General features: G+C 37.9%; 2 protein-coding genes across 3 annotated transcripts in view; one reads left to right on the top strand and one right to left on the bottom strand.

Annotated features, from left to right (window-relative positions):
- The window catches only part of QTRT2 (queuine tRNA-ribosyltransferase accessory subunit 2), a 129,655-nt gene that overhangs the window by 52,243 nt on the left and 63,408 nt on the right, over positions 1 to 14,004 (top strand). The window lies entirely within an intron of this gene.
- CCDC191 (coiled-coil domain containing 191) overlaps positions 1 to 14,004 on the bottom strand; it is a 104,550-nt gene that overhangs the window by 71,999 nt on the left and 18,547 nt on the right. For both annotated transcript variants that reach the window (XM_072613950.1, XM_072613949.1), the window contains 3 exons: positions 12,543 to 12,692; positions 9,928 to 10,106; positions 5,275 to 5,498 (listed from right to left, as the gene is read on the bottom strand). In XM_072613950.1, coding sequence (XP_072470051.1) covers positions 5,275 to 5,498; positions 9,928 to 10,106; positions 12,543 to 12,692 — 553 coding nt within the window. The remainder of the gene's footprint in view (positions 1 to 5,274; positions 5,499 to 9,927; positions 10,107 to 12,542; positions 12,693 to 14,004) is intronic.

Genomic DNA, 14,004 nt, shown 5'->3' with positions numbered 1-14,004 from the left:
GATCTGTTTTTGAGTATTCATAAATCTCATTGAGGAGGTCCTGTAATGTTATGGGGCTTAATGAAATCAGTATATCTTCTACAAACAGGGACAGAAGAAAGACCTCACCACAGGGAATCCTCTTTTCATCTGAATGCTGCACAAAATATTCTCTATGCCAGAAGTAAACGCCTTTGTTGAATAGGCATAGTCTTGTGCTATGTCCCATTTGACATGAATAATTAGCGAATAACTGATCAATTATCCCTGTGGTTGTATTTATCAAAGAACTGTGCATAATTTAAATATCTGTAGCATTTCCTACTTGTTGGAGTACTTTATCATTTTTGAAAGCTGTCTATTTTCTTCTTATAATTTCATGGAGGATACTTTTGATATACCTGTAAATCAGACTGAAATTTTATAGAGATAAGACAATAGGAATATGGGTCAGCAGCTATTGCTGTTGTCCAGATTGCCTTTTTGGGGTATTAATGTTATTTATGATTTTTTCCATTCTTTTGGGACCTTCCTGCTGAGATCTTATGAAATAATCTCTTAATACTTCCAAGATTAACCAGTCTCCAATCTGTATTTTCCTCAGTGTGTTCTTGGTCTGGTCCAGCTGCTCTTCCCAACTTGGTTCTCGAAGAGGACCATAACATCAGAGAAATGATGACATCTAGTCATCCTAATGAATATCTGGTCCCTATATCCAGATGGTTCATCAGAATGACAGGAGATGGCCCAGGATGCAATGGGAGACCTTGGCCTTTTAGGCTAAGGTCTCTTCAGGTACTCACTTAAAGTGAGGTAATATCCATTCAGTGAATAGGCCTCTTTAAAAAGCAGTCAGGGGATGGCCCCTTTAAATAGTAAAGAAAAATAATAAATCAAGCTGGGAGGGGGAGGAGCCTCAGGTTTTTGTTTGGAATAGAACCAGTTACTATTGACATTCACTCTAATCCAGGAGGGTCCAAAAACAGCCATTGAGTGAAGCTTGGGCAGGGACCCATTGTTCCTTGGTGAGAGGTAATAAAAGGGCCTGAACAAAGATATATGTGTAAGCAGAGAGAAAAGGACCAAGGAGAGAGATCTTGTAGAGGCAGAAAAGACAGGATTTGGTCTTATGTGTTTGTCCTTTGTTGCCCAAGAAGACCATGCCATCAGAGAAATGATGACATGACTTGCACTTGACTTTCTTTTGAGTGAGGGAGGGCTATGCACTTCTGAAGCCTCACTTCTCCTCCAGAACCATCTGAATCCAGTGACCAGATATTCCTCGGGATGACTGGAGATGGCCCAGGATGAATTGGGAGACCTTGGGCCCTTTAGGCCAAGGTCTTTACAAGTACTCACTTAGGGTGAGGCAATGCCCATTCATTGAATAGGCCTGTTTAAGAAGTAGAGGGCATGGCTCCTTTAATGAGGCCAAGAAAAAGAAAGACATCAGGTTGGGAGGGAAACAGTTGCAAGAGTTACTACTGATAATCTGTAAAGGCAGGAGGGTCCAAAAGAGCCCTTAGGCAGGGGCCCATTGGCATTCAGAATGCAGTAGGTTTAAGGTTTGGGAGAGGACAGGTCAGGACAGGACAAGGGGAAGGGAAGGGAAGGGAAGGGAGGAGAGGGCAGGACAGGAAAACTAGCCAGTAAAACCCAAGTCAACTGAGCATCTTTTGGCCGTCCAAATTTACCTTCCTTTGGAGACGAGGAAGGGGAGGGGGAGCCAGGCAGGAGAGGAGTTGAGTTATCCAGCTAGCTGGGTCCCCATTCAACCAGCTGAGTCTACTCACAGGATTGTGGCACCAGGTTGTGAAGGGCTTTAAAAGCCAAATGGAAGATTTTATATTTCATCCTGGAGGTAATAGGGAGCCATTGAAATTTGCTGAGTAGGGGGATGACCTGGTCAGATGGGTGACCACTCTGGCAGCTGAATGGAGGATAGTGTGTGTGTGTGTGTGTGTGTGTGTGTGTGTGTTCGTCCTTCATTGCCAAAGAAGACGATGCCATTAGGGAAATGATGACATGACTTGATAGACTAAAGTGGTGAAAGATTTGAGATAGAAAGATCAATAAGAAGGCTATTATTGCAATAATCGAGGCTCTGAGGTGCACCAGAGTGGGCTGTGTGACTGGAGAGATGTTAGTAATAATAAGGACTAACGTTCACATAGCACCTACAGTGCATCAGGTACTATGCTAAGAGCTTTATGAGTATTATCTCATTTGATCTTCACAATAACCCTGGGAGGTAGGTGCTATTATGATCTCCATTTCACAGATGCATGTGAGACATGTTGTTAAAAGTAGAAATAACAAGACTTGGCAATAGTTTGGGTATATGGGTTGAGAGTAAGTGAAGACTGAACATGACACTGAGGTTGAAAGCTTGGATGACTGGGAATACAGTGGTGCTCTCGACAGTAACAAGCAAGTTGGGAAGAGGGGAAGGTTTAGGAAGAATGACCATAAGTTCTGTTTTTCATGTATTGAGTTTGAGTTGTCTATAGAGTATCTATTTTGAGATGGGTACAAAAGGCAGTTGGTGATGTGCGATTAGCACTCAGGAGAGATATTAGAGCTGGATATATGGATGTGTATGTATATATAAGTGTGTGTGTGTGTGTGTGTGTGTATGTTTTTCTGTCTGGAAATCATTAGCAAAGGTATTTGAAATCAGGAGAGCTGATAAGATCACAAAGTGAGATGGTAGAAGCAGATAGAAGATAGCAGAAGAGCAGAGGGATCAGAAGAGAACTTCAGAGATAGCCATGTTTAGTGAGAGTGATTTGGATGAAGATCCAGCAAAGGCAACTGAGAAGGAGCGGTCAGAGAGGTAGGAGGAGAACTAGCAAAGAGGAGGGTCACAAAAACCTAGAGAAAAGACAGTACATAAGAGAAAACAGCAATCAAAATTGATCAAAGACTGAAGAGGTCAAGAGGACTGAGGAAAAAAATGTCATTAGATTTGGCAGTTAAGAGAAGGATGATCTGGTTTAGTTAGCTCTCCTGTCAAGCTCTCTGTACCATTGTTTTTGTCCTGTTGTATTCACTGTTTTATGAAGTGAGTTGCCTTGTATTGTTCTGCCATCTTTCTCCACCTTAATCACTGTAATTCAGTACTGCCCTTGGCTGCTATCTCTGTCCACCTGGCTGATGTAGCTTAGGGCAGTTGGGTGATGCAGTAGATAGAGCACTGGGTCTAGTGTCAGTTAGACCTGAGTTCAAATCTGAACGCAGACATTAATAGCTGTATAATCCTGTTTGAGTTAGTTACCTTGCCTGTAAAATGAGCTGGAGAAGGAATAGCAAACTACTCTAGTACTCCCAAAAAAACTCAAATGCAGTCATGAAGAATCAGACATGGCTGAACAACAATAATGTAGTTTATGGGCTCTTTTGGTGTTCTTGTTGTGGGATTGTTTTACATCGATTAAACTTTTATAAAAAATGCTAATAATCAAGGTGAATTCCTTTGTCATTTCCCATCATTTTGGAACCAACAGTTTATGTGAATAGGTCATTAGCCTTTCTTTTAATATTGATTTTGACCTTTGACCTTGGCAGGTTACTTTGCCTCTGGTTAACTGGGCCAGTCTCTTTAAAATTCCACTGCAGTTCCAAAATTCTCTGATCCTATGAATCTAACTCTTTTCTTTCAGGGAAACCAGAGTACTTAATAGACTTTATCTTGTTAATTGATGTAACACTCTCTCAATTAGACAGAAGGCAGGTTGCAGACAGGTTAAAAACAAAACTCCACAATCTGCAAAACTTCTAACAGCTCTTTTCACCCTTACTAATGTCATGGAAATTAATGCTGTCTCATACAGTAGGGGAGATCTTAGGCATCATATGGCTCTAATCCCATAGGTCTTATTTATTATTCAACTCATGATTTATTTTAGGTCCAGTACAACCTCTTTTAGAACTAGAACCTAATTTAAAACATCTGGGTTGAGCATATTAAATAGAAACCAGTAACCTGTAAGTCTGTTTTGAAACCCAGGTAGAATCGGACATAAAAGGAAACTAGGAGATACCACAGAGTCTGGGAAAAGAACAAGCCCAATGTATGGGCTATTTTGTTTGAAAAAAAATGATTATAATGAACTGAACTTTAAAGAGAGTATATTTATATATACAAACAACAAATAACTTAGCAGTAACTTGCTTTAAATCCTCCTAAGTGATTATATGTTGGATAGATTGGAGCAGACAAAAAAAATTAACTTACCAAAATGATGCCACAAAGGCTGATTAGGGTGAAAGAGATGATTAATTTTTTTAAAACTCTATTTCCTAGATTTCTAATACGTGCATCACGCTGGTTTGAATCATTTTCAATTCCTTTAGCTAATCTACATCCTATGACAAAATACATTACCTCTCATATATTGTACTCGTTTTTCATGGAGGATCAAGGAACATTAATAAAAACTCACAACTGTAGTCCTTTACAAATTACAAAGCAGTCTGCTCACAACGATACTGTGTGGTAGCTATTATAGTATTATTACTCTCATTTTGTACATGAGGAAACTGAGGATTACGCAGGTGAAGTAACTTTCCCACTTTCACAAAGCAGGAACTTGGAAGTTCAAGACCCTTTCCATTTTAGAGATCAGGAACTTTTAAAAAGAGATGTTAAAAAAGATTATTAAAACCAGCCTCAACATATCACAAATTAGGAAAACGAAACTAAGAAAGGTCAAGTGTCTTGCCCAAGGTTATACAACTAGTTAGTGCTTGAATACTACTACTTATCTCTTACAAAAATTCTTGATTTGTCTTCTTTTTATGCTGGAAATCTTTTACTTTTATCAATGATAGTGAAAGAACAGTGAATACTCCACATTCATACTTACTCCGATACCTCCAGGATCTGTAATTTCATAAGTGTGATTCATGAGTGATCCCTCCATCAAAGCAGATCACCACCCTCCATACCTAAGTAGGTGATCTTCATGCATGACTAGGGCTGAAAAAAATTCAGCAACTAGTGATGAAAATTCTGGTAAAGAGCCTCTTGCAAACTTAGCTAGGCTGGGCCTTGGATAATAAAAGCACACAGTCTTGTTTACCTGACCAGCACACAAGTCTTTTCACATGCCCCGCCTGGATTTTGTACACTTGTAGCCTCAAGCAATCTGGATCACCATCACACTAGGATGAAGCATTTCACTGGATATGTCACATATTAGAAAGGAATTCACCCCAAGGCTTAGAGCAACTGTGAAAGGAAAAGCTTAAACGGAGATCCAATTCCATCCATTCCCACCACCAAGATCTTACATTTTCCATGCTTCCTGAACAATGCGCCTTCTCTCAACCATTTGTTTCCGCAACTTTACCATCTCCTTTTGTATTTCTTCTTCCTCTTTCTTGACCTTCAGAGCCTTCCTTTTTTTCTCTTCTTGTACCAGATGCTGAGCTTCCAAGAGGGCTGATTTTTTTAGGGCCTTCTCTGCCCTCTGACGCTCTAATTCCTTTTGTCTTCTCAAACGATTTTCCTTTACCTGGAAGGGAAGAATGCAACAGGAGTGGAAGCATTTGCTGGAGCACATTTTAGGGTCATTTTAAACAAGAGAAAATGATCAGGCAAGACCATCTACCCTTTGAAAGACAAGTACAACAGAGTAGGAATTGTGACATGTAAATGAAAAAAAATGTGGTATTAATATACAACGTATCAAATTCTAAAAATTCTGGCTTAAGATGCTACTGGAAAAGTCAACAGTGGCATTTTAGAGAATACCTGGAGAATAGAAGAGCGAGTTTGTTTATTAGGGTCTGAGGCAGCTTCATTTGAAATCTCCTAACTTCTGACTTAGTCCAGTACTCGTTCTACTTGAGACATCAGGAAATTTTTTAATGGGACTTCAGAATATTTGGGAAAAATCTATGAATCGCATCAAATGTCCTGAATTCCAAACACTCCTCACTCACTCTCTTTTTTTTCAGTCAACAAGCAGCATGTTACATATGTAACAACATGTATTGTCCTTATTTAGGTTATCTTAAGTGCTGTGGCCCAGAGGAAGGGAACAAATTCCAGTTTGTAGTTATATTACATTATGAAGGATAATAATTTGTTAGTTTGAGTTGTATTCTATGCTCTCTTTACCATTATATGCAGTTATAATTATATTATACATGCTGCCATTTTGTGAAAATGCCTCTGAATCTGGGTGCCACCAAGAAGCCAAAGACATGAAATCCACCTTTGTTGTTTCCAGCACATTTTATTTTTCCTAGGCTCTAATAACAGTAAGGAAATGAGTGGACCTTAGTACAAACATACAATTAGTGCTAACTGATAAAAGTACAAACCTGTTCCTGCCTAGTGCACTTCCTCTATTTTCTGGGCCCATCTCTTCCTTTCAAAGATTTTTGAGGAGGAAAAATAAGATTCCACCCCCTCCCCTGCATAATTTCCCTTTTGGCAGAAGCAACAGTCTTAAACCTCTAAGGCTCAGTAAAAGCAATAGAAGATCTGTGGGCTGTGTTTAATTAAGTCCTGTTCCCAGAAATGAAATGGGAGAGTTTGTTAATAATCTTCAGCTGCTCTTATCAAACTTTCAGAAGCTCTGAAGGGAATTGCTGCTGCTGCTGCTGCGAGTTACAAGAAGACACGATGGAAATTATGCTATGGGCAGCAACACTTTGAAGGCTTGTCCTGCTGGGCAATTCTTCCTTGCATAATTCTCTCCTTGGCACCCCCTCTTTCATTTTCATGGCAAAATATTTGAGGGGAATAGAGGAAGTTTTAATGAGTCACCCAAAACATGCATTTTTTTTGTATCCCCAACACTTAGCACAGTGCCTGGAACATAGTAGGTGCTTAATGAATATTTACTGACTTAAAAAATATTTATTAAGTTCTCTTCACATGCTAGGCACAACACTCACTAAATGCCCTTGGGAATACAAAGAAAAATAATGATTTTTAGACTTACCTTCAGGTAGTTTACGATTTAGAAAGGCAGATAAGACATGTACATAAACACTATAACATAATAGCCAACAGTAGTCTCAAACTAAACATGTCCAACAAAGTGGAATCTATTATAATAATGACAATAGCATTAGAGATGCCTTGAAAGTCTGCAAAGTGCTTTTCATGTTATTTTATTTGATCTCCCCCAACATCTGTGAGGAAGGTGCTATAACTATTATTATTTCCCTTTGGTAGGAGAGGAAAGTTGAAGTGAAGGTGTTAAATGATTTGTCTATGGGTTACCCAGCTAGTAGGCATCTGAGGCAGGATTTGAATTCTGACTTCCCTCCTAAACCCACCCATCATTGTTTTAGTCACCCAGGTTCACAAGATTCTTCCTTCCCACTATGATATCCCATCAGCTGCCAATCTTGGTTGATTCCAACTCCATGACTTTTTTGCATCTGTCCTTTTCTTTCCACTCACATGGTTCCTAACTAACACATTTTTCCTTCTACTTTCTAGACCCCTCTCTTCCTTTCAAAGATTTTGAGGAAGAAAAGTAAGATTTTAGTTCAGGACTTCCTAAACTGGACCTCCTGTTTACAATCTCTCCCATCCAATCCCTCTTCCACACAGATGCCAGAATAATCTTCCTAATGCTCAAGCCTGACCATGTTACTCCCCTAGTCAAGAACCTCATCTCTCACCTCTAGGATAAAAACTAAACTCCTCAGCTTTGCTTTGAACATCATTTTAAAGTCTTCCATAAATAACCTGGCTCCGGTATACATTTCTAGGCTTATTACACATCATTCCCCTTCACATATTCTACACTCCAGCCAAATTGCCCGTTTGCAATTCTTCATACTTGATCCTTCATCTCTTACCTCTGACCATTTGTACAGCTTGTCTCCCATGCCTATAATGCACCCCTCTCCTCTTCACCTATCAGAACTCCCAGCTCTTTTCAAGGTTCAGCTCATGCGACATGATGTAAGGAAAGGTTTCCTGATCTCATTAGTTGTGAGTGCTTGCTCCCTCCTCTATTCAAGTGATCAGTTTACATGCGCTATGCCCCCAGCATGATGCAAACTGAAGGCTAGAGATTATTTTTGTCTTCTTTTTAGTCCAAGCACCAAATGCAGTGGCATGTGTCTAGTAGTGCCTAATAAATGCTTTTTACATTGGATTGGAACACTGGACAAAAAGCAACAGTGCACTATAACTTTAATAAGATTGGTATGTACCAAGTCTTACAGTTCTTCAGAGAATAAAGGACGAGGGTGACGGAGGACCTAGTCCAATAGAATGAGCACTGAACTTGGAGTCAGGACACCTGGGGTGGACACCAGTTGGTACCTAGACAAATCACTTAATCCCTCTCAGTCTCTATTTCTCCATCTGTAAAATTGGGGATAATAATAACATCTGCCTCCCAGGGTTGCCATGCAGATGAAATGAGAGAATATATACAAATAGTGCTTTGTAAACCTTAAAGTGCTCAATAAATGTTAGCTGTGGTTATTACTGTTGTTATTTCCCTCGCCTATAAAATGAAGGAGTGGGGCTAGATGATCTCCAATTCTAATAGCCTACCAGTCTCTAAAAATTGACACTAGCTGGACGCAAAAGCATGGGAATGAAGTGGCAGTCACATAGGACATGAAGATCACATAAATCATAGTTGTACAAATTATATAGTTGTATATAAATTAAAGTTGTTTAAAAGTCAACTGTTAGAAACTATATAAATGCAAGTATTATAGTGACAAGACTAACTAATAATAGATAGCATGAACATAATGCTTTAAGGTTTGCAAAGTGATTTATCATTTTATTCTTTTATGATGATGAAAGATCTTTGCATGCAGTTCTATCCAGGTACAAAAGAAGACTATACAGGCTTCCTTTAGACAAAAGTACAAAGTCCCCAGTTTTTTGGACATCTAACCCATTTCCTGCTTTGTCACCCTCAACAAAAGTGGGAAGGGCCTGTGCCACCCACCAATTGACTCAAATGCCTCACATTCACAGAATCTCAATGTCCTAAACCAAGGTGTCAAATCCCCTCCTGTTGCCCAAACCAGATTGAAATGTTAATGGGGAAATCTTGAACAAAATAAATAAAAACACACTACACTAGACAATGTTAGTTTGTGGTTTTCTAGTCTATTTGAGTTTGACACCTCTGATGTAAGGTCTTCAGAGATTATCCAATCCAAACTCTCATCAATATCATATTAACTGCCAGGTGTTTTATAGTCTTAAGCCTTTGGACACTAATTGCAGAATTAGAAATAATCTTTAGCTAAAGAAATATCAGGCAATAGACAATAGGTAAGTGATTCTGGGAAGGGGAATTAGTGGGCTACCTTAACCCTTGCAATGACATAATACCAAAGCTGGTCTGAATTCAGGTAAACCCACTTTTGTCCTTTTAAGTTGGCTTGGTAGTAGAGGGGAGGGGAAGAGAAAGGTGTTATCATCTCAGATATGGCAGGTCACATGAGTGATAACTGCGGTTTGTGGAGAGGAAATCTTGGGTTCATTTGCATTGAACATGGCTGAATACACTTAAGGTGTAATGAGAACTCCTTACCTTTTCAAATAAGAATGATACAATTATTAAATTGTGTAGACTTAGAAAACATTCAAGAGCCTTCATGCTATTCTAGTATGACTATCATAACTCAAAGATCACTTGAAATAAAAGCCCGGGATGTATATTTATAATAAGAAATACCATACCTCTAAGCTAATTCTATCCATCTAGATGAATCCATCTATCCAGTCTGTTTCCCACCTCTGAGAGACATCAGGATCATTTAGTCTTTCTTTCTTTTATTCTTATGCTGTTGAGGGTCCTTCTCCTTCATTCTTAATTTGGCTTTCACTCTAACACAATCACAGATGGTACCCTTATTCATAACAAAGCCTACATCTTTATTGAAGCTCATTAAATGTGTCACACAAAGAATGTTTCCTGTTCTCCATTTCCCTCCCACCTGCTTATGTCTCATCTCCATGGTAAGACGGGGATCCTTGTGCTTTTTCTTTTCCTGGTTTTCTTTTATTCCAAGATCTTCCAGTATCCCAGAATCCACTATATCTTTATGGAGAAGATGGTTTATAAATTGTTTAACCGTGGTACTTTCCTCTTCCTCTTCCAAATGACCACACAAATCTGAAAGAAACACAGAGCTATTATAATTCCAACCTTCTTCCCTTCCAGCTCAGCTCGCTGTCTGGACTGTTCTAGTTCCTCCCAGCATCCTTAGCCACCTCAGGACACCTCTGCCCTGAGGCATGCTCTCCTGATGGGAGAATCCTGGCCAGGAGTAGCACTTCTCAAGGGGCCCCAAACAAACTCACTTCACAACTGGCTCATTCACTCTCCAGGTCACTCCATCTCCTCACCAACTGCCTTGTCTCACCAAGATACTTTCTTCCTCCCTCCTTACCCACTTTCCAGTTTTCCTTCATGTTTTATCTTCCTCTGTTAGAATGCAGAGTGATTAAGAGTAGGGACTATCTTTTCTTTTTCTTTTTTGTAAATACAAGATCCCCATCCCCAGCACTTAGTATAGTTAGTGTCTGTCATACATAATAAGCACTTAATAAATCCTTTATTTATCTCTCTCTATATATAATAATTGCAAATAGGGTTCCTTGTTAAAAATAAATGCACACCTATGTCTTCAGAGATCAATCTTCATTCACCAGAAACCACACTTATTGGTGTCAACAATTTGTTCTAATATTTCTTGAAGTCTCCATTCCTTTTACTCTGGGGGATATAATTTTTTCTAACCTTGGCTTCTAGCTTTGCATCCTGACTCTTGGTTTGTTTGCTGCCTCCCTAAGTGTGAGAGATCAGGGTAGATTTAAGATCTCCCACAGTCCCCAGTGGATAACAGGAACTGGGTGTTGTGTTTGTTTGGTTTGATTTTCTTTTGTCTGTGGTGACTTGGGAAAAAGAGGCAACCCACATTGCAGGTGGTGGAGGGGGTACACCATATGGTATGGTTCCAGGCATCCTGAGGGCTGTAGCTATCTCAGAGTAGTTCTGGAGTCTATGAATCAAACCAGGTTCCCAAGAGCATTTCTAAAGTGATTCAGAATCTCCAATAAGGAAAAAGAACCAAACTGATCTGTCCTCCAACATATTCCTTGGAGTAGAAGCCATCTTAAGAATGAGGCAGATCCACTGTGGAAATTGTAGTTATCCTGACAACCATGTTGTTATGGACAAAGCAAAGAAATACAGGCTGGATGGCAGTACAGATATCAAATGGCTTCAAAGTTCATTGAACTACCATGCCCGAGAAGGGTTGATTAATTAACGGATCAATGTAAAGCTTGAAAGGAAGTTTGGAGTAATTTTAAACATTTTTAATAGTGATGTCTGTGAAGAAAAAAGGCATTCTTCTTAAATTTTCAGTTGGTAACTTAAGGGATAGCTAATACATGTGATGACAGAATTTTGATTAAAAAAAGATATCTCCAATTTAGAATAATAGGATGGAATCAACAGAAAAATTTGGCAGAGGGCTAAATGTAACTTTTATACTTATGTTCAAAAATCAGTCACATGAGAAGAGGAGCAAAACTAGCCTGACAAAAGTTTATGTGAAAGAGACCTAAGATCTTTATGCTCATGAGCTTAATCTAATAGAATGACTCAGCTGCATACATACACACACCTATATATGTATGTATATGTACATGTGTGTATGTATATATATTTATATATATAAAATATATTTATATATATACATACACACATATCTATATATATAAAATATATTTATATATATACATACACACATATCTATCTATCAATTTATCTATCTCAACTTTGAGCTGCACATCAAGAGAAGTACATCACTGAAATCAAGAGAATTCACATTCTCACTATACTCTATGAACCAAACTACTCATTAGGGATTTTGTAGAAAATATTACCAAATAAGAAAAAAAGTTTGGTCTAGTCAAACTCTAAGGTTCTATGGACCCTAGACCTGGATCTCAAAGGACTGTGGGTTAGGGACTCTTTTAAACTCTGTAGTGCAGTACTATGCTACAAGGAGTGCCCAGCAGTCATCACCATCATCACTGAAAAAAAAAAGGATCTCTGTAGGAGATACTCAATAGTCAGTCCAATGGTTTAACTTGCTTTTATGATACCTAGCATGGCACTAAGGCAATTAAATATTATTTGGTGATGATTCAATAGAATCTCCTCTTATAAAAAGAAAAAAAGACTTTTCTTTAAGAATTATTATAAGCAATGATTAATAAAGCATGAGAAGATAGTTCAGGGAATAAGTAACTGTTATGATCATAAGCAGAATTTGAAAACAATATAATTTTAATTATAGCTAGGACTAAAACAGTACAATCTTTTGTCTCACAAAGCATCATTAATATGTTCAGGTTATAGCACAAGGAATTTAAGTAGAACCACAATAAATGTGACCATTAAAAGAAGAAATAAAACTAAGTAGAATGAAGGAAGACAAAATCAAATTGTACTTCAAAAAATCCCAAATAATTCATAGATTATTCAGAGAGCTAATTTTAGAATTTAAAGCTTAGAACTTTTCAGATATGCTCTCACCATCAAATTTTTCATACTTCACAGGATCAGAAACACCATTCTCTCCAGGTGAAGAAGTAACATTGGGCACAGTATCCCCATTATCTTCTTTATCACTTGTTAATTCCATTTTAAGTTTTGAGTTCATCCAGTCATTAAGCAGTTTCTGAGCTAATAAGAAAACAAAAAATGCCTTCTTATTAGTATTAGAAGTTATCTTAGAGGTTAGAAGAATAGAAAACCATTTGCATTTAAAAAATTTTTTTGGCTTATTTTGAAATTGACAAATATCAACAAAGACCAAAAAAAATTTTAAGATCTGAAGATCTGAGTTCAAATCTGGCCTCAGACACTTACTGGACAAGTCACTAAACATACTTGTCTCACCTAGAAAATAGAGATCAGAACAGTATCTCTAAAATGGGGCTAATAATCGTACTTAAATCCCAGGAGTGTTGTGAGGATCAAATACAATACTAATTGTAAATCATTTAGCACAATGCCTGGCACATATTAAGCACTATATAAATGTTAGCTATTATGATATGAAACCAGGAAACTCTATTATGTACACCATACATTTTTAAAAATGCATACAATAAATTCAAAATGGTCATTGAAACTTTAGTTTCAAAATTGTTCTGCTTGTTCCTGTCTCCTGAACCTACTGTATTCAATGTTTCAATGACCCTCTTTTCTTTCGGTATTACTTCTTTGGTTCCCCTTCTCACTCCCAAATTCCCCTTCCAATTTAAGAAGGAAGGAATAAAGAAAAACCCTTTCAATAAATAAGTGTAGAAAAGGAAGACAAGCCCACTCATCGGCTACATGTGAGAACAGATGTCTCGGTCTGCTCCTTGAGCTCCTCAGCTCTGTCAGCACTGGGCAGCATGTCACACACTGCTCAGAGTCTTCAAGCTCATAATGTGGCTATTGTACACACTGCTGCCTTGGTCCTGCTCACTTTATTCTTCTTCAGTTTATACAAATCATTCCAGGCTTCTCTGAATATGTTCTGTACCATTTTTTACAATACAATAATATTCCATTTGATTCATATACCAAATGGCTATTTCCCAATTGATAGGCACCCTTTAAATTCCAATTTTTTGCTATAACATAAAGTGCTGCTATGAATATTTTTGTACAGTTGGGTCCTTTCCTCCTGTCTTTGATCTCCTTGAAGTGTAGTCCTACATCCATTTCCATTTAAATTACTTTCTTAGTCATCTAAAAGCTTCCCTAAACTTTTAACTATAATTTTTCAGATGTGTGTATCAATTTTTTATTACCATCAACTATGTATGTGCATATATATATATGTATATATATATATGCACACACACATGCATAGTTGATGGTAATAAAAAATTGAAGTTATTTTTCCTTACACACATATACATATGTGTATATATATATATATATATATATATATATATATACATACATATATATCATATGCCTATTATGGAAAGGATGCTAT

This window comes from Notamacropus eugenii, chromosome 5 (assembly GCF_028372415.1).
Source record: "Notamacropus eugenii isolate mMacEug1 chromosome 5, mMacEug1.pri_v2, whole genome shotgun sequence".
Lineage (NCBI taxonomy): Eukaryota > Metazoa > Chordata > Mammalia > Diprotodontia > Macropodidae > Notamacropus > Notamacropus eugenii.
The sequence above is the reverse complement of the archived record's forward strand: the minus strand, read 5'-3'. Positions and strand labels throughout refer to the sequence as shown.